This window comes from Haliaeetus leucocephalus, unplaced genomic scaffold (genome assembly GCF_000737465.1).
Source record: "Haliaeetus leucocephalus isolate CR32 unplaced genomic scaffold, Haliaeetus_leucocephalus-4.0 Scaffold517, whole genome shotgun sequence".
Lineage (NCBI taxonomy): Eukaryota > Metazoa > Chordata > Aves > Accipitriformes > Accipitridae > Haliaeetus > Haliaeetus leucocephalus.
Genome location: NW_010972953.1, coordinates 3,221,978 through 3,242,172, shown reverse-complemented (window position 1 = coordinate 3,242,172; position 20,195 = coordinate 3,221,978). Strand labels below are relative to the sequence as shown.

The 20,195-nt window shown below is 54.2% G+C and overlaps 1 protein-coding gene across 3 annotated transcripts in view; it reads right to left on the bottom strand.

The window, feature by feature from the left end:
- MACF1 (microtubule-actin crosslinking factor 1) overlaps positions 1 to 20,195 on the bottom strand; it is a 112,304-nt gene that overhangs the window by 21,150 nt on the left and 70,959 nt on the right. For all 3 annotated transcript variants that reach the window (XM_010576056.1, XM_010576057.1, XM_010576059.1), the window contains exons 58-72: positions 12,786 to 12,947; positions 12,468 to 12,638; positions 11,340 to 11,506; positions 10,358 to 10,517; positions 9,596 to 9,922; positions 8,860 to 8,944; positions 7,690 to 7,931; positions 7,328 to 7,534; positions 6,356 to 6,475; positions 5,125 to 5,232; positions 4,549 to 4,767; positions 3,748 to 3,951; positions 2,946 to 2,954; positions 1,617 to 1,848; positions 651 to 877 (exon numbers count right to left, since the gene is read on the bottom strand). In XM_010576056.1, the coding sequence (XP_010574358.1) occupies positions 651 to 877; positions 1,617 to 1,848; positions 2,946 to 2,954; positions 3,748 to 3,951; positions 4,549 to 4,767; positions 5,125 to 5,232; positions 6,356 to 6,475; positions 7,328 to 7,534; positions 7,690 to 7,931; positions 8,860 to 8,944; positions 9,596 to 9,922; positions 10,358 to 10,517; positions 11,340 to 11,506; positions 12,468 to 12,638; positions 12,786 to 12,947 (2,640 nt within the window). The remainder of the gene's footprint in view (positions 1 to 650; positions 878 to 1,616; positions 1,849 to 2,945; positions 2,955 to 3,747; positions 3,952 to 4,548; positions 4,768 to 5,124; positions 5,233 to 6,355; positions 6,476 to 7,327; positions 7,535 to 7,689; positions 7,932 to 8,859; positions 8,945 to 9,595; positions 9,923 to 10,357; positions 10,518 to 11,339; positions 11,507 to 12,467; positions 12,639 to 12,785; positions 12,948 to 20,195) is intronic.

Sequence of the window (20,195 nt, the reverse complement as noted above, 5' to 3'; positions counted from 1 at the left end):
TTACAGGAGTATTTTGTCAATGTAGGAATTAGGTTTTGAGACTTCAGAGTTGCAAACCAAAGTCAGAATGGTTATAAAAAGGAAACAGCAAGAACAAACTTAGCAAAGCATAAAGAAACATCCCTGCTCCCTGAGGTCCAAGTCAAGTCAAATCCACCTGAAGTGGATTTCACCACTTATTTGAAACAACCAACAACATACAAATCCAAGTCCATCCAGCTTTACGCTTATCTCTGGTCTAACCAAAATCTAAATATACACTTCCCACGCTAGACAGCACTCAGATGCCTTCGACTCAGACTGGGAGCAGAACTGCGCAAACTTCCACATCACTCAAAACAAGTGGGCACACAACTCTGACCGCACGCTCGATAAGCTTCCCAAAACAGCAGCAGATAAAGTGATTTAAGCATCATTTCCTTGTCTGGAACAGGGGGCGGTGGTGGTGAGGGATATGTGAAATACACTTCTGTTTTTTTCCTTGCAGTTCCAAATTGCAATGGAAGTAACATTTCGTAATCTGACTGACTGCCTACAGAACTGTTTTACAACCACTTCTGGCCATGCTCATATCTAAGATCTGTCCCAGTTTAGCTTACAAGCTGGGTGCAGACAAGCTCCAGACAGAGGTACAGCCCCACGGTCCTCACCTCTGCCGCTTCCACCTGCTGCTTGATGATGGAGGGGTCAATGCCTGGGCTCTCTAGGTCATGAACGATGTCCTGCGTGTCTTTGATGGTAGTCAGGAGGGCTGCCATGTCGTACCAGAACTTCTCTGCAAGCTCCAGGACATCAAGGAACTTCATTTCACGTTCCTCCGCCCGAGCTTTGATGTCTTCCCAGAAGAAGACCATCTGATCCAACTTATCCTGGATGACTGAGGAAGGGAACAAAAACATTCAGTGAAGAAGGAAACCTTTTTATGACTCAAATCCATTTTGCAAACACTTCCCACTTAGAAACAGCCGAGAGAATATTCAAATGGGAATGATGACCAGGACTATCAGAGCATTAACTCTGAGACATACTGAGGGACGTGAGAAGCTCCAGCTTGCAGAAATAAAGCCTTTATTATGCGCAGGCAAGCTCAGGGCAAATTTGCCCACACACTCTCCTCCAACGAACCTCTGTTCTGGCCACCTCTAGCGTGAAGCCTATGCTCACTCAGTCCATGAGCTGGCTGTTGAGCTGCCAAGAAAGGTGCCAATTAGTGCCAATCGTGTTGACAGGTCTTTTTGTGCTGGGGATGTTCCTTCCCTCCATTAGATGCTGAATCGACACCAACAAATCATTTCACAGGGGCCACCAACGGTTGCCACAAGAGACCAGCTCAGGGTGATGGCTCAGCTCGGCTGAGCTGGAACCTCTGCTTGAGCAGCCACAAATCCTTCTTTCTGCTCCGGCTGATACCACCCTGTCTGCTCCAGATGGAAGCAGGCACCAGATAACTGTGTGCAGAGGACTCATCCTTTCTCCTAAGGCCAGGAGACCCTCTGAAATACGCCCCTGGGACATCAAAGCCTCCCCAACAGTGACAGGGCCACGGTTTGGGTAGGAGAAGCTGGGCACTGCTACCAGCCCAGCCAGCACCCCCTGTTAAATCCACCCGGAGATACCTTTTGCTGCCAGGTCCTTGTCCGCTCCCTGCGATCGGCCGATCAGCTCTTCCCCACGGCGTTTCAGAGCCTCGAAGGAGGGCTGCAGCTTCTCCAGCTCCACCGTGGCATTTTTGTTCTCACTGATGCACTCTCGGATCTTATCGACCTCGGCGGGGATGAGGGGTGGCATGCGCAGGCGGGAGGAGAGGGTCTCCAGCGTCTCCAGCATGGGCTCGATCTTATCATGGAACTGGAGAAGAGCAAGTCCATTAGGGCAGGGCGAGATGAGATTAAGCAACGCTGCATCGCTCCCTGCGTGTGCAACAGCCCTTAGCGCTGCACCCAGCGGCCTCTCGGAGAGGACAAACATTGCCTGCACCAGCAATTAAACCTGCAGCCTCCTGTTCACACCTGCCTCTGCTTTCCTCTGCTGCCAACAGCCCCAGGCTGCACCAGCTCAAACCATACGTCAGCCATATAGACCCACAGAGCCGGCACAGGCAACTGTGAACCAAACACAGCAGCGATTTGTCACCAGATTCGAGCCTACAAAATTCATATTTTTTGACCGCTGTCCCGCTTCTTGTGGACAGGCAGCGTGGCAAGAAAACCCAATCCCGGTGGTTTGAGCATCCGTGCAAAGAAGGTGCTGGAAAAGCGCCTGTGTTTGGTGCTGACGGAAATCTCCGCTTGGTGCAACGCCAGCGAGAAAACCACCCCGGCAGGGTCAGCGGGAGATGGTGGAAGGCTGCATGCACACGGGGAGGAGCGAGCTGCCACGGAGCTGAGGCTTCAACAAAAGCAGAACCAGAAAGCCAAGAGTGAGGGGGGGTCTAGCAGGGTTTACTATTATTTTTCTTTAAAGAAAAGTCAACTTTGGCCTTAAAGATCCCAAACCATCTCTGCTGGTGAGAAGGACAGCTCTGCACTCTGGCTGCCAGAGCTCTGGTCCGTCTCTGCAGGACACCGGTGTTGGTTCGCCAGTTCTAACAGCAGAGAGGAGACAGGCTCTCGGTGCAAAGTTGATCAGGGGCACGCTGGCTCAGCCAACAAGCAGGAGCAAACCGGCAAGTCCAGCTAGAGCAGAAAGCTCTGTGCATCAGTGTAAAACGCTCTGAAAGCAAAACCTCTGCTCTGCAGGAAGCATTCTCAGCAGAAGCTGGCCACGGCTGAGACCAGGCGGCAATGCAACGAAAGCCATCTCAGAAACATGATTTCAGGCCCCCGGAGTTAATTTTTAAGCACGTTTTGCTGAGCTGTGCATGGACCAGAAATAAAAGTCTGGGTGTAAAATAGAATCAGCCCAAAGAAAGAGTGTAAATGAACATCTGTGGTGGTGGGGCTTACCTCCGTAATCTGCAATGGTGGGACGCAGTCAACACAAGAATGAAATGGGACCATGTGGGGAGGACGGGCACAGGCAGCAACACACACAGACAACACATTCCACAATGGTAGTGAGAGATGAGACGGGAGGGAGGTGTGGGGGGGAAAAACTCGGAGTTAATACAAGTGCAAACCAAGAGAAGTGACTACACAATACAGGAATAAAAAAATAAAAACCCAGACATGACAAAAACCAACTGTGCTACGGTAACACAGGGTGAAATGAAACATAACTAGGGGTCGTAAACCCTCAGCGGCAGGAACTCTTCACCCCCTTTCTGGACTTTAGCACCTACAGACTATGGCCCTCCTTTTGTATCTCCGCTCCTGCAGTCACCGACCTCCTCTGGAGATGCCCAGACCCTGGAGACAACCGTTAACTCTCCCATACAAAGGATCCCATGGCTGTTCACTGCACACACAGCTTATCAGAAATGAAACTTATCTCTTCAAGCTCTTTCAAGAGGCTCTCTGGGCCCTTCCAACCTTGGGTGGATGCCAAAACAGCCCCTTTGAACGAGCATCATTACTGAGGTTGTAAAAATTTATTACCCTATTTACTATGTCAAGATTCAAACGCCTTTTCCCCCGCTCTCGCAGCCAGCGCTGAGCGGCAGGAAACTACCCTGGAGGTGTCTGACCACGTTGTGCCTTATAAAGGGTTTTACAATTGTAACGCTCAGAATAAAACTGCATTTCAAAGCACGTGGCTTCCCCAGGAGACTGCGATAAGAAGACTCGGCTCCTTTGCACGCCAGCATACCTGGGTGGACTGCGAGACGGCTTCGTCAAGTGCGAGAGCCCGCTGACACACCTCCTCCTTGATTTTGGCGTACATGGCCTCAGCCGTCGAGTATTTTTTCTGCACCATCTCCCCTTCCTCGGGGTTGAGGTCCTTGAGCTGCGGTCCGATTTTCAGCAGCTTGTCAATATGAGGCTTATGTTCAGCAATGGACTCTCTCAGTTGCTAGGGAATAGAGGGAAAAAAATACATTTGTTTAGAAATCTATTGAAAGCCGCTGCCTATTTATCTCGTGCAACGCTCCAAGAGCAGCGATCGTATCTGGTAGCGAACTCACACCGTGGATTTCTTGACCCAGCATCTGCCAAGCACATGGCACTCGGCTCTTCCTAACATGGCTACGGCTCTGCACGCGCCGGCACGCTGCCCGGCACGGGTCCTTCCCCGGCACGGCCGGCTCCTGACCCTCCCCACAGCCCCACGGGGGACCCCACTGAGAAAATTCGCTTTGCAGCTCCCTACCCTAAAAGCACAAAGCGGTTTTCCCTGCCACAATCAGGCAGGAGATTCGAAGGCAGCCAGGCTCCCTTGGGTGCAATCTGTATTTTAGTAAGAAGTGCTCCAAAGTAACTAGTGATTTCCACATGGTACGCTCACAGCACGCTTGTATTACATAGGAAGGATCCCCCAAAAAGAAGAGAATGGGAAAAAAAAAATCAGAAAAATTTAGAAAAAAGGCGCTCTCGCCTCTGCGAGCGCTGCGCCTCTGTTTAAGGTAGAAGAACCGATGGCGCAGGAGATGCAAACTCTGCGTCCTCTTACCCTCATGTCCTCCTGCTGCTGTTTGAGCTGCTCGTGATCGATGGCCGGAGGGGGCAGCTGGGAGATGAGGGCTTGCGTCTCCTCGATCCATGGGTTCAGCTCCTCGTAGGTCTCCCAGAACTGGTTGACCAGGACCTGGGCACGCTCCAAGCGAGCGTAGCGCTCCGAGTTGAGTTGACTGACGGCTTCGTACTGCTGCACCAGGGACTCGGTTTTCTCCTAAAAAAAGAGGGAAAAGAGTTCTAGTGAGGGATGCAAAAGGGCCCAGGAAAAGCGCCAGCTGCATGCTGTGAGCTGGAAGAGCAGGAGGTGCCTTTGGTGGCCTTCCACGCGTGCAAGCTGTAATTCCAATTAAAGCAGCCTCAGAAATCTCTGCTGTCCCCCCCATCCACAAACACTGCAATAAAAATACGCAATAAAGGGGAGTAATAAATGTAAAGAGATTTCTGCTAACGCTGGTGGGAATTACTAAAGATGGAGTAATTTTAAACTATTTCAGCCTGTGCAAGAGCTGAGAATTTGCCTCTCTCCCCGCTCCGTCTCCCCCGTCGCAGTAAATAGCAGAGGGAGGTTCACCTGGAGAACAGCTTTTTGTTCCTCCCCACATGTCCCAAAGATCTCATTGCGCTGGCTGAACAGTTCATCCATGGAGTCTTTGTGCCGAATAATGTCGATGGAAAAAGCCTGCAGAAAGGAAACGTCCAAAGAAAGGAAAGAAATCAGAGCCGAGCCCAACCTCTCCCCCAGCTCATCCACGGGACCCTCCTGCCTGCGCCAGCTGTAGCAGGCGGGAGAACTCAGCGCCACAGAGATCACGCAAAACTCAGCACAAGTGTCCTGCAGCACACTGAAAATCTGGCTGAAAATGCAGATTACTGCATGTTTTTCTCATGACTCATCTACATCAACCTCTCTCTTTCAAAGGCCTGAAAACAGCTCTTGAAATGAGGTATCAGTCCACTTCCACACCCAGGGTCCTTACGGGAGGAAAAGCTCCACCATCCATTCATTAGCGAACACATTAACTCCCCAAAACGATGCTCTCCAGAACTACATCTACCAACAACTTTGCCGTTCCCAAGGTCCACATGATTAACAGCGGGAAGCCAAGCTGAGCTCAATTTAACTTAATGCTCGACAGTTCAGTCCCCCTCCCTTATAACAATGTCTTTTTTTTTTTTTTTTTTTTTTTTTTTAAAATCCAATAAGCCTATATGCTGCTCTGATTGCCGAGGCTGGTAAGGGAAGAAAAGAGCCGTTTATTTAAAGTGCACGTTCTTTTAAGCATGAGCTCATCTCAAAGATATAAAAAAACCCCAGCGTCTCTTTGTTCCACGTTTGGTTGCTGGGAGGGAAACGAGGAGTCCCCCACTGCAAGGAACAATGAGCAAAAAGCAAATGTAAAAGCATCCTCATTAATCAATATATACATTTCTCTAAACCCTTCCTGCTACCAGCACCTGCAAGACCCAGACAGAGCTCGCTCCAGCGGCCACAGGGAAAGCCTTTGGAAGGAGCAGCTCTCTCGAGGGAGTCCAGGCAAAAGCACCCATCCAGCCCTAAACGGCCGTGCAAAGGTTTCGGCTCCCGCGGACGGACAGGAGGCTTTTTCCTTTAGAGGCCAAACACTTCATTTCTCTAAATCCTCCTTCTCCCTTGTTTTTTCCTTCTACTTACCAAGGCCAAGCGTTGCATCTCTCCTCGTGCTCTGGGCTCAGCGCTACACACCCCAGCTCATCATGCCGACAGCATCCCTCCTTCGCTGCCCACCCCGTGTCCCCCCCCCCAGCAGCGAGCGCGCACGTACCTTCTGCACCTGCAGCTGAGCCGTCGTCTGGTCTTGCTCCAGGCGGATGGGACCGAGAGCCATCAGCTTTCGCTTGGTCTCAGCCACCCAGGCCAGCTCTGCGTCGGCTGCCTGCTCGTACTGGCACACGGGAAAGGACGGGTTAGTGATGGGCAGCAGGGATGGAGCCCATGGCAAGTTGGGGATGGTGGGAGACATGGCGGGGGGACGACCCAGCGGGATGCATGGGGACAAACGCCTCGCCCGGGCATGCAGAGGCAAGGAGGAGAAGGGGACATTGGGGTGGACACAGGTTTCTGACTCCAAGCTCCCCTCCGAGAGAAGTGGCAGCTGCTCTCCCACGGCCAGCGGCTCCTGCAGCTGGTTTTGGGGTGCAGAGCATCACTGCTGCACAGGCGCTCAGCGCAGCAGGGCAGCCACTCTCCTCTACACCCTCCCTGCCCACAGGGAAGGGGACAGCTCTATTTTACACAATCATTTTGCCTGCACGCTCAGCTTCGTGGAGTCAGCGCTCAAAGCCAGCGAGGGCAGTTATTCACAGCGCTCCACAGCCTCCAGTCCATGCAGAACAAGCCTTTTTTGAGAGGACTGTTCGCCTGGAACAAATCTCTGTGCTATCGCAACAGGGGATGACATTTTTCCAGGCCTGAAAGTCACCTGTTGTCAGTTTTACACCATCTACGTCACCCACGCAAGCAAAAGCCCGCAGGCGGGGATAACGTGGTGCTGCCCCGGAGTTATCCTATCCGAACCACGCGCAACGGGATGGGTCAGAAACCAGCCCTGCTGCCATACGCTGTTGGTGGGGCCCGTTCATTTCTTGGCGTTCCCGACGGGATTTGGCCCTCCCGTCGGGTTGCGCTTGCTATCCTTCCCGCCGCCATCGTGCCGCGCGGGCTGGAGCGACACCAAGCCGCTCGCTCCCACTCTCCCGAGAAAAGCCGTCAGCCTCTGGCGGGGTTATTAAATTACCTGTTGAGACCTCTGAATAGCAGCATCGATTTCTTCCACCCTCTGCTTGACGGTGTCGCTGACCAGCTTGTAGCGCTCGTTGGTGTCCGACACGAGTTTATCCAGCCCTTCGCGGGCTCGCCAGGGAACCAGCTCCAAGAGAGCTCGGCTCACCTCGTTCACCGTGTCCAGGACAAGCCTGTGCTCCATCACCTCCTTCTTCAGCTCCTGTGGAAGGCACCCACGGACATATGTCCTTCTCAGCGCTCTGCAGGTGACATCCCTCTCCAGCTCCTCCCAGGCCTCTCAAAACAGTGAGCAAACCCCCACCGGCTCCCACCCTCGTGTCCCCGTTCCTTGGGTGCTGCTCTGCCAGCCCCCACCTTTTGCCTCTGCTGGAACTGGGGTATCTGCTCGCCGGCGGGGGACTGTCCCCCACTGGAAGCCAGCTCGTCCTCCACTTTGCTCATCCAGCCGGTGAGCTCCTCGTGCGTGGACTGGAACTTGGTGGCCAGCTGCCGAGCCTGCTCCAGCGTGCGCAGCGCCTTGGAGCTGGCAGCGGTGATGTCTGAATAGCGGGTCTTAATTCCATCCAGCTTCTCCTGGATCAGCAACACCTCCTCCCCTGCGAGACAGCAGCAAAGGGCAAATGATGCTGGGCTGGGGGGGCTGCAGGAAGGTTGAAGCAGCCACCTGCCCTGTTCCCCCCCCCGTTTTAAATAGCTAATTTCAGTCTCACTTTTCTATATATCAGTGCAACTTCGCAGCCTGTTTTTACAGCTGGGAAGGTACTGTTTGAGCTGACATTTTCTACCAGCCAGGGTAATGTCCACCTCCTCCCTGGAACAGGAGGCAAGCGTGCTGCGAAGCCTGGCTTTGCCACAAGCCCCAAAGCCACCACAACTCGGTTGTCAACTAACGTGCCACAGCTCCAAGGAAAAAAGGTCCAGTTCACTCTTTACTGCTATTTCCGAGAGGACAAGAAACTGCAGGCCAAATTCTTTGTAATCACTCTTCCTGCTACGGCTCCCACAAGGACAGAGGTCTGTACATCTGCTCTGAGCAGACCACATCTGAAGGAAATGCATTGCCCCGACCTTTCTTCCCACTCGTAAACATAAACTCACACCCACGTGGCAACAGCAACAACTGCTCAGTATGGGAAAGCAATATTAGGAAAGGGCTGGGTGTATTTTTAACCTCTTTCCATGTGATTTAGCAGCTGGATGCAATGAGAAAACCCTCCCTTGCATTGCAGGGCTGCTCAGTGCTGAGCATCACCACGCCGGTGGTGGGAATCACCCGCTCACGAAGCTGCGAAGTTGGTACTTGGGATTTACTAAGCTGGAGTGCTTATGGCTCGGCATCCAGGTCTGGATGCAAAACAGCTACTTTGGGAGTATCCGAAAGGAAATTAGACCCAAGGGAGAACAGCCTTCCCCTGAACAACATATCGCTGCAGAGCGTGGACTTCCCAGGGAAGATGATGTGGAGGACAGGGGGCTTCCCGGACCTCCCACATCGGCCAGAGCGTGCCCAGATCTTCGTGTTACCTGTGGTTTGCTTCAGAAGAGCTTGCCCGTTTCTAATGGCTTGGTCCACATTCTTCTTCCTGTTCACAATCTCCTCATTCAAAGCCTGGAGAGAAAAGCAATTGGGGTTACACTTCTGCAGGCAGGTCCCCAAATCCTGCCAGCCAGAGATTCTAAGGAGTCCACGAACGGCTCCTACTGAGCATGAGAAGGGTGGACAGCAGATCTGATACTTGTCCAGTCATCCTTCTCCTGCTACGGGAGTTATTGGGCCTTCTGGGACCCAAAGGCTCCAATCTTAGAGCAAACCCATCCCATCCCATTGGATATGTGTTACCAAAGAACTTGCCCTTGGATTAGACATAACCTCACTCTTGAAAAGAGCTTGCACGGCCCCCGGGGAGCGGAAGCAGACGGCTTCCTCGGTGGCCAGCCTGGCTCAGAAAACCCACTGGGCTTTTCAAGCTCTCATTCTTGGAAACAGCATCCAGCTTTCTAAAGGCACAGGGTGGCCAAGCTTGCTCAGACATTGTTCCCAAAGCAAATGAATCATTTGAAGTTTCCCCCCCAGGAAACCCATTTTTGGGGCCACAATTATTGTTTTTAACACATGAAACCTCTTTACGCTTCTCCAAGCCTAGAAGAGAACCAGCAGCGGAACAAACTTCGCAAAATTAAAGTCAGACCAGAAACAAAAATAAAACCAGATAAATGCAACAAAACAAACAACATAAACATGGAAGAAAATGGAAAATACCAGCTGGTCGGCATGCTGCTTCTGCAGGACGTCCCGTTTGTAATCCTTTACGGATACCGAGCCGAGCTTGTCCTCGACCTCAGCCAGCCAGTTGAGCACTTCCACCTCCTCCTCCCCAAAGAGCCTGGCGTTAGACAGCGCCTGATCCAGCAGCGCTGCCTTCCGGCAGCACCGGTCGTGGACCTCACCGTAGCGGGTCTGCAGAGAGTCTAGCTTCTCTGCCAGCAGCCTCCGCTCGGCGGCACAGCTCAGGGAGGAGAGGGACTGCCCGACACCGACCGCCCGAGAGACGTCGGCCGCGTGGCTCTCTATCTCTTCCTCTAGAGCCTGAATGCCGGGAGGATAAAATGGACAACAGAAAGGAAAATGAGTGAAAAAAATGGATAAAACCAAACCAAAACCAAACGTAAATGGGGAAACAGAAACAATGAATGCAACTGAAGGGATGAAGGAGACACAAAACCCACCCGTGAATGGGCAAACTGCATCAAAATAAAAAAGGTTTAAAAGAAACACAAGAACAGGAATGGTTTTTCTATCCAGAGCCAGATACATTTGCTGTGAGGTGCAAAGACATCAGTTTCGTATTTACCCACACTGGTGGGATAGGGTTTGCAGCCTTCTCTACATAAAGCAGCCTGGAAAACTCCTCCAACACTTGTTCGTGCCAAAAACCCCCTTGCCGCAGCAGAAACAACCACCTGAGCGGGACCCAATACCAACCACCTCCATCGGCAGCTCCCGATCACACACGGGTCCTACCTTGTGCCGACTGATCTGCTGCTGGATTTTGGCAGTCTGGGTACCGATGGGCTCGGAGTTGGCCAGTTTCTTTTCCGTCACTGACAGCCAGTCCGACACAGGCTCCGTGGTTTCATGGAACTGCTTTGCCAGGACCAAGATGTCCTCCAGCTGCTTCTGCCTGTAGTAAGGAATAAAACACTAAGGAGCAGCTCCCCCTTGGAGCCAGGCATGGGAAGTAGCTTCGAGTATTAGGAAGAAGGAACCCAAGCAGCCCTATTCAGAGCAAGGTGAGACACTGTGTCAGGCAAGCTGCAAAGGCAAACACAAAAATCAATGTGGAGAAACTGCAAAATAAGCTTTTTCCTGCAGCTGTGCCTTTAGGGTCCAGTTTACCCCCCCAGGAAGGTGGCAGAAAGGCTCCCCCGCTGTGCTGCTTTTCTTCCATTCCTACCACTATCTTGGAGATCCTCTGATGCGCTCAGCTTATGTCCGGGCTCTTGGTGTTTCAGAGCTGCTGAGCTTCTGTTTAAAGACAGCCCAGTACCAGTACAAGTCCCAGATGGACAGTCCATCTAGTTGGCAGTGATTTAAAACACTGGGAGGGTCAAATCTGGCCCTCAGAAGTGACTTCAAACCCTCAAATACTGGCTTATGGAGTAACAAGCAACTCAAATGAGATTCAGGCAGCAGAAAGGTGTCAACAGGATGTTGCTGCTAAAGCTAAACGTTAATGCTTAGAGGAATAAAAATAACATCCATCCCCTGCAGGGAATTTATTTAATCTGAGCTCTTCCCTGCCATTGTAAACCACCGCTATCAACTTCAGCTCCCAAACAGGCTTTGATTTCTCATGTTTTCCAGCTGTTTCCACGTTTCCAGGATGTATCTGCACAGAAGTCTCCGCCAGCTCCCCACATGTTGTGACCCCCAGCTCCGGGGCACCGTGAATCGCAGGACGAGCTGGCCCCGTGATTTTGGCCAGCGGCGCAGACCCTCTCACCTGCCGGCCGCCCTGCCCAGCAGCCCTGCCCAGCGGCGCTCCAGGCTCTCCAGCTGACCCACGATCTTCTCCCGGTCTGCGGGCTCGGCCGACTGCGCGATCCTGCCGCCCTCCGCTTGGATCATCTCAACGGTGGCTTTGCGATCATCCAGGAGTCGCTGGAGCAGCTTTAGCAACAGCAGGGAAACAAAGGAGGGTAAAAGTTACCAGACTGGATCAGCAGAACCTCTTCTAGCCCTCAGAGATAGCAAATCTCTAATTGTGGCCAAAACCCACCGTAAGCACGGGGCCGAAACCAAAGCCAGCCCAGCAGGACAGCCATCAAAACCAGTCAAAAAAAAATTAATAATAATGTAATAATATGCTTTAACTTTTGGTCAGCCCTGAAGTGGTCAGGCAGTTAGACTAGATGATCGTTGTAGGTCCCTTCCAACTGAAATATTCTATTCTATTCTATTCTAAAAGAGATTCAAAGCACTTCTGTGCCAGAGAACTTTTCGGAGGCTTCCCCATCAACCCCCCGAACTTATGAAGATTAAGTTCTTAACTTTCACTTTAAATAAATTTCCTCTTCAAAGTCTCAATACGTCAGACCAAGCCTCGGTAAGAATTCATTTCTAAAATGTTTTACCACGACCACACTTGAACTTTCATCCGCCTGCTCAGAAGGGCAGGCGCCGGCCCGGGCTGTTATCTCTGCAAACACCGGCACGCCTCGAGTCGGTTCTTACAGTTTGTTCATTCCTTTTGTCCAAATACCCAAACTGGTACCTACAACGCCAGCTTGCTCCTGACGCAGCAGAATTACCAGCACAAACAAAACTTAGGGCAGGAAAAACACGGCCGACCAGCAAAACCAGCAGCAAACTTCAAGAGGCAGTGGGACGAGAAAGTAACGCTGGTGATTTAGACGATGGAGATAGCAAGTGTGGGCAAACGAGCTGCCTGTTTTCTGCTGCTGCAGTTTTCCCCTCATTACATCAGAATGTAGAAGAGCCACCACGAAAGAAGCAGGCTTGTAGACATCCCAGCTACACCTTATCTCTTACAGTTGGACCCCCAAAAAACTGTCCGGCTGTCCAGAGCTCCCCCTCCCACCAAGCCAACCCTTACCCTGTACTTGCTCACCTTCTGCTCCTGGATCTGGGCTTTCACCACCTTGTACTCCGCAGAGGGAGGTTTCTGGTTGGAGATGAGCTCCTCAGTGTCCGTCAGCCAGCTCAGCAACGGCTCCAGGGCGTCCTGAAACTTCCCGCAGTGCAACAGGGCCTCTTGCAGCTGAGCAACTCTTTGGGCCACCTGCACCCCAAACACAACCCCATTGCACGGTCAGGCCAGTGATGCATCAACGCCGGAGCCTCAGCAGCCTGTCGATGACCCCCTTCTTCTACCAGACCCCAACAGGGCTGGGAGAAACCAGGTACAGCCACCTCCCCACGCTCTCACCTTCTTGTTGAGGGTGTTCCAGCGGGTGTTGATTTCTTCCATGTCATGCTCCAGCCCTTGGACATCACAGTTTTTCCCGGCACTTTGGATGAGTCCTTGACCAACTCCATTGACTTGCTGTAGTTTCAGCTGGAGAGGATCCACTTGCTCCTTCTGGAACAGCTGGGGATGGGAAGGGTGGGAGAGAAAAGGTATTTATAACCTGTGAGCTGCTCTTACAGCCCCTCCATCATTCAATAGATAACACAGGCTCTCCTCTCCAGAGAATATGCAGTAGCTGCTTGCACTGATTTTATTAGAGTTGTGCAAGCTTGTCTAAACTCCTCCCTTGCCTTGACCCAGTAATGCAAGCAGGCATTCGCTGGTGTAGAGCACAGCTCGGGATCTATACGCATCCACCTCTGCTTTTAAATGGGTAAATCCCCTTTTTCCAAGCACCAGAGTGAGGTGGAGAGAGCAAATCAGGGAAGAAATGAGAGCATCGGCTCTGGTCAGCCATCAGATTGGGAAATAATGCTCCTGGGGAAAAACCCAAAGCAATTCTCACAGTAATGCTATTGAGAACAGAGACCTGACATCACATGAGTTTTGTTAACCACAAAATTACAGACACCGAGAAACTAGCCGTATTTCGAAAGACAAAGGCAACAGGCAATTAATGTGCTAGTCGTTTACCGCATATTTGGCATGGTCCTGCCTGGGAATCCTGTGGGGAAAAGCTTTTTAAACCAAAAAAGATTTGATAGGGAAGGGGGAGGAGAGCGAATGAAGCTCCCCATTGTAAAGAGAGGCAGCAGGGAAAATCCTGTTTCCATGAAGGAGATAAGTGCTCTTTATCAGAGCTGTGGATCTGCTGTAACCACCCGCTGACGCGGCCGCTGGTGCACGGTCCCTCTCTGGCACAGCTGGGGCGGCCGCACAGCCCGGTGCCAAGGGAGAAGCCTGCTGCTTCCCCATAGCGAACAGCGCAAGCCCCCAAAAAAGGGAGCGGAGTCCTTCATCGCTTACTCTGGTCCCTTGGACCACGAGCCCATCGAGAGCACAGGTCACCCTGCACCCAGCGCTGGACAGGATCAGAGCCCTTGGCCCTGTTGCAACATTTTCTCTTTGGAAAGCAGAGGGGATTGCAGCCAGCTTTCTCAAGCGTGCCTCCTCCTCACGTGCCCGAGAATATAGAGATTGACAGCATCAAAAAATTCCCACTCGGATGCAAAATCTCGTGGATGGCACAGCTCTCCAGACCCAGCGATCGCTTTGCCTCCAAAGGAACACAAGGCAGGCAAAAAACCTCAAATGCAAAACCCCCCCCCAAACACACACACAAAAATTTCCCTGTCCAAGTAAGAGGGGCTGCCTTGACTTTCTTTGCCCCGTTTTCAAAGAAAAAGCTATTCCTTCCCATCAGAGCTCAGCACCTCGAGGGCAGGGAGGTATCGCTCCAGGACACGAACCGAAGGGTATGCTGGCAGACATTGTCCAGAGCTGTTTGCTCAGGGAGAATTATGCCACGGTTATAAGAAATAAATGGTGACATGAAATCACCGATTCCCCGGATGCTTCTCCTGTTACTGTTTATAAATGGAGCTGGTTGTTGGAGCAGCCAAACCCACAAAAGGACCAGGCTGATAAGTCTGGCATGCCAGGCTGGGTCTGAGCCCTCCACACGCTGCAAAAACAAACTCCAGGGCTTCGAAGCAGCCGGGCAGGGAGGGAGCCCTGCAGAAAACCCAGCCATCAGACCACAGGTACCTGCAACACATGAATCGGTACAGCCTGAGAGCATGACGCTGCACAAGGATCATTATAAAGATAATCACGCTAATGGCCTGAGGAGCGAGCATGTCCAACACACTTGTTTTTCTTTGCTCATAAAAAGATTCCAGCAATTTAGTCCATTAACCTCACTGTGACTCAGCTTTGAAACAAATATTTAACGTACACCCTTTGCTGGGCAGCAGAAGGCATAGAGCGAGGTGTCCTGCCCGGGCGAAGCGGCTGGACAGACATCTTGGCGAGCAGAAGGACATCTGCTCCGCCACACCTCCTCCTCGCTTCCAGAAATGCTTCCCAAAGCATCCCCTCGCTTTCTGCTTCCCTCATCTCCCGGGTGGCCGCGGTCCTTAACCCCACCGCTGCCGAGCGCAGAGCCCGACCCCATGGTGAGAAGAACCAGCATCGCCCCGGCGCAGAGCCGGAGCTGCCAACGGCTTGAGCAAGCGGAAGATTTATGGGGTTGACAATCAGAGATGCTGCACGTAAAATAAGGGTCCCACCAGCAAGGCAATGCCGACCCCAAAGCAGTGCATTTCAGACAACAGACGTACAACGGCAAGAACCCGACGGCTCTTTTTCCTCACTAAGGTGCACGCCGGGTGCCCCAGCTCATGCTTACATGGACCCCCCCCTATAAAAGCATCTCTCCGAGCCCCTCCACGTCCATTTCTTAAATGGGTGGCACAGCCTAAACGATGAGTAATTGCTACCGAATCGGGATTTTCAGCGCTGACTAACTTCTGATGTCTCCTTAGTGATATTTCTCCTAATCCAGATGGCAGTAAATCAGCACTCAGCTGTGGGAACTCCACCACCGAGGTCTCTCCAGGCAAACGCCATGAGCACAGCACGGCAAAGCAAATCCCCAAACGCTAGAGAGAATTTGAGCCCCTTCCCACGCACGTTCAGAGCCTCAGCACCTTATTGCTCACTCAAAAAGCTACAGAAAGCAGTGACTGCACAAGACAGGAATTATTTGCACTTAATTTGTTTTACAGGATTCTCTCTTCCGATATATTTTCTGCTTCAGAGATGGGAACCACCCCGCCAGGATCCTGCGAGAAGGTTTTTCTGAAGCCTGTGATTTACGTCTGAGTGACCATAATGTATTTTCATAAGCCAAAAAAGTTTAAGACAATAGTTTAGGTCATTAGGCAGCGATAGTCTTTTGCCTCCCCTACTTATAAAAACACACCATTCCCCCCAAAACTTTTTGCCTGCCAAATTCAAGCTGAACTCAGGAGGGAGAAGGCTGTTTTGAAGCCTGAACCCTGCAGATCGTGGCTGCGCGTTACCGAGTGGGCTCCCACCTCCCACCCACCCCTCAAGTGCAAAATAAAGTGATTTCTGCGCCTGAAACCCCGCCTGCCAGCGCCTGAGCAACAAATACCTCGTTATCTGGAACGAATCCATCTGGTAGAGCAGGAGGCCCTTCTGCGATGAGAGCAGTGGCGGGGGGTCCCTCCGTGCCCGCGGGCACCTCTCCCTCGCTGGGTGCCAGGGAAGGGGCACCCCCACGGCCGGGGGAACAGAGGGTGTCCCCCAGCATGGCCCCGGGGAGGGTTTGTGCGGTGGGTGCCAGGGCGGAGGGTGCAGCCGGCAGTTCTGGGGTGGTGGGTCCCTCCAGGGGGAGTGGGAAGGCGGAGGGGGGACCCTCTGTGCCCAGCGGCACGGAGGCACCGTCCCAAGCTGCCACCTCCGCTGCGGGCGGTCTCGCACCGGGGTCATCCTCTAAAGCTGGCACTTCAGCGGATAGGTGCTCCAGGAGGGGTGGCACAACCATGTTGGCAAAGTCGTCTGTATCCCCTGAGGCTGCCACCGGCGCAGGGCTACCACCGAGATCCCTGACACCGGAGACAAGCGGGTCGGCCGCTTGTGGTGGCACAGTGGCAACAGGCACATCAGCAAATGGTGGTGGGGCATCCAGAAGCTCTTCCACCGCCAAGGACATGGCAGCGGTGGTGGCATCTGGAGGTAAGCGCTCAATACACGGTTCCTCAGCACCCGTGGTAGGATCCCCAGTGGCTGGTGGTGTCCCCTGAACCTGGGGCTCTGGGACAGCCACATCCCCTGGTGCTGGTGGGTCGGTTGGAGCAGAAAGCCCCCCACCATCCCATGGGATGGCATCGGGAACAGGCTGCCCCACAATGGGTGACGTGCCAGGAAGCTCTTCTGGTGCGGTACGGCACTGTGCCGCTGGCTGGTCTTCCCAGCCGCAGGCAAACAGCAAGTCCAGGTCTCCCGGCTGCAGGATGGCTGCCTGTGCCTCCCCGTGCGTGACAGCCACCTCCACGGGGGACCCTTCGGCGTGGGCAGCCCCTTCCAGAGCCAGACCCTGGCCCAGGGGAACCATTTCCCACGGGAGGTCCTCAACGGGCACCGGGGATGTCGTCGGAGCCTCGGAGCCCAGCTCTGATGCAGAGCCGGCACGGAAAGGCGGCAGAGAACCACAACGAGCATCCTCACTTTCTGCCGGATCAGTCTGGCCCTCGGCTCCCTCACCCTCCGATCCCAAATCTGTGGCTTCACCCTCAGAAACCAGTTCTGAGACATCCCAGTTGGTGAGCTCAGTCCTTCCAGGCAGAAGGTGATGGGTCCCGAATGGATCTGTCCCCTCGCCACTGGCCTCACTGTGCTGCGGGGGGGACCCCAGCTCCTCCGCCACTGTGTTGGGAGCTGGGGGCTGGCAGGGGGACAGCCCAGCTGGGGACACTCGGCCAGAACAGGTCTCCTCAGGGAGCTGCGATACTTCACCAGCAGGGACCAAAAAGTCTAGGTTATCTTCAGCCCACCCCACCAGAGCGCTGGGGAAACCAGCTCCCTCCAAGCCAGAAGAAGCTGGATGGTCGCCTGTCTCAGGAGATGGCATCCCACCGGCCACCAGCACCGCCACCGCACAACTGTCCGTGAGCTCCGGGTCCACCAGTGGGTCAGGTGCATCCTCCTCCACTGGTGCTGGGGAGCACTGCTGGAGGGAGCCCGGCCCTGCCACGGCCACGGGGCTGGGTGAGGCCCCTCCGTCCGAGTCCGTCGGGGTGACGGCTGAAGTGTCCCTTTCCGAGAAGGGCTCTGTCGCTGGCTCCAGCGTGCTCAGCACCTGCGAGCTGCAGGTGACATCAAAGTCCTCCAGATCCGACACGACGGCAGAGTCCGAAGCGCTGACGTCCAAAGGGGCTGTACGCTGACATGCTTCGACCGCCGCGCCGGCCAGTTTGGCTGAATCCGGGTCCAGCCCCTCCGAATCCATCGGGGAGACCTGAACCTCCACGTGGCCAGGGACGGCCCCATCGCTCTCGTCCTCGTTCAGGCACTGCTCTTCCAGCTCCAGGAACATCTGCACGGAGTCCGTGTCGGACAACTCAGGGACCGCAGGGCTGGCTGAGCGTTCTGAACCCGGAGCAAAGTCCTCGGCCTCGCACTGCACCGCCGCATCCTCGGTACAGCACGCGCTGCCGGTGAGGCGGCTGCCGGCACCCCACGGGGACGCGCAGCACCGAGAGGTCCCTGGGCTGGGGGCAGAGCCGTCCACCGGAGCAGCAAATTGTTCCCTTTCTTCAGAAATATCTGCCAAGCAACAGCTCCTCTTCTCCTCTGCCACCAGAGCAGCCTTTCCTCTCTCTGACAGCGTCGCCTCCTCCCACTCCTCCATCATCACCCAGCGCTCGTCCTCCTCAAATCTCAGCTCAGACTCTGTTTTCTCCCTGAGATTGGAGGTGATGAGAATATCCAGTCCTGCATCCAGCAGCTCTTCGCTAAGGCACGGAGAGAGGTTGACGTTCTCCACCGTACAGTCCGACTCGGAGGCCTCCAGGGTCTCCTGGTGCCCATCGCTGAGGCTTCCCTTGATGAAATTCTTCCTGGCTCGCGGCCAGGTGGCACTGGGGAGCCGGCGAGCCCTGGCCAGGTCCCCGATGTGACCGCGGCCCTCGCCGGCATTCAGCAGGGTCTGGTGCTCATTCCGGGGACCGCCGTAGCCATCCGCGCCAAACTGCTTGGCCGTCAGAGCCTCCGCCGCACCAGAGGACTTGGAGACGTGCTCCAAGGTGAGAGACTCGGACATGGGCTCGCCGTGATCGGGCTGGCCCGGGCGCTCGGTGAGCATGGTGGTCGATTCCCGCTTATCCCGCAGGGAAGGGTTGGAGGCGCCCGCTTCTGACACCTCGCTCAATGAAGCCCCCATCCTTTCTGCAAATTCGGTGAAGTTTGGTGGCATGAAGGACTTCCATGACCGCCGGTTGACGTTCTCCTTCCTCTCGGGGTTCGGTCGTCTCCTTGGTGGAGCTGGCGCCGGCTTGGAGACATCGCTGCTGAGCTTCAGCGCGTCGAAGATGACTCGCTCATCCAACTTCTTCGTTTCTGGTGCCCTGGACTCGAAGACGTTGGCAGCTCCCAGAGTCCCATTGCTGGATATGGTGCTGCCGTCCCCCTTGCCGAGGGTGCTCTTGGAAAGCTGATTGAGCTTCGATCCCTGATCGATTTGCTCGTTAATTCTCATCGTGTCGTATATCGACCTCTGGGGCACGTAGCAATCCTCTATATAACCATCCTCCTCCTCGCCCTTCCCCAGGCAAGTGCGGTTCTGCCGTAAACAGTCTGGCCGGCTCAGTGGTTTGCCCATGCTCTCGTCCTTACGGCTGACGAAACCGCCCTGGCAACCTTTCGCCCACCACCGCAGGAAGCATCACACGGCCAGCAGGTCCCAAACCCGCCGTGGCAGACTCTAATCCCAAAGCAGCGACGCTACGGGGACGGGAGGGTGCGCCGGCAGCACCGTGCCGGCTCAGCAGCCCGACCGGCGGTCCCGAGCAGTGAAACAACCCATCTCATCCCCCCGCCCCCCCTAAAAAACCCCCATCCATCGGCAAAAAACATCCAAATCCGACAGCTTCGATAAAATATTCCCAATCGCCGTTTAGCGACAGAAACCGCTGAAGAGTTTGAAGCTCTTAAATTATCCCCTCCGTCCTTCTTTAATAACAAAGGCACTGCTTGTCCCGGCCGCTCACGTATCGCAGCCCGAGCGGCGAGCGGCTCCTCGCATTTTCTGCCCAGCTCTAAGTCCCGTGAAGTCCAGCTGGTCTGAATTAGCCTCTCCCCCCGACTCTCGTGTTTTCATTTGAACTGAGCTTGTCAGCGGATATTCGTACAAGTTTAAACACAGGAAGTTCTTCATTCAGGGCAAACTCAGAGGTTTCCTGTCTCAAAAACATGATGGCATTGTTGTTCCCGTCACCTCGCCACGACGCTCCGGGCCACCGAGCCCCCAAAATCCAGCCGGTTGCCACCCGGCGATCGGGACGTACCGCAGAGTCCGGTGGCAGCAGCGGCGGCGGTGGGGGAGGAGGAAGGCTGCTGGGTCTTCGCTTTTTTTTTTTTTTTTTCTTCTTCTTCTCTTTCTCCCCAGGAAAAAAAAAAAAAAAGGGCTATCAAACGCATCCAAAAATGGCAAGGGGACGGAGCGGCACGAAATCCCCCAAGTTGCCGGGAGCCGGCGGGGGCGACGGGGAGCAGCCGCGGCCGGAGGTTCTGCGGCTGCTGCTTCTTCCTCCTCCTCCTCCTCCTCCCGGCCGCTCTCGTACTAACTTTCCCGGCAGCCGGTAGCGGGCTGCGGCGGGCCCCCCGCCCCGCGGCGGCCCG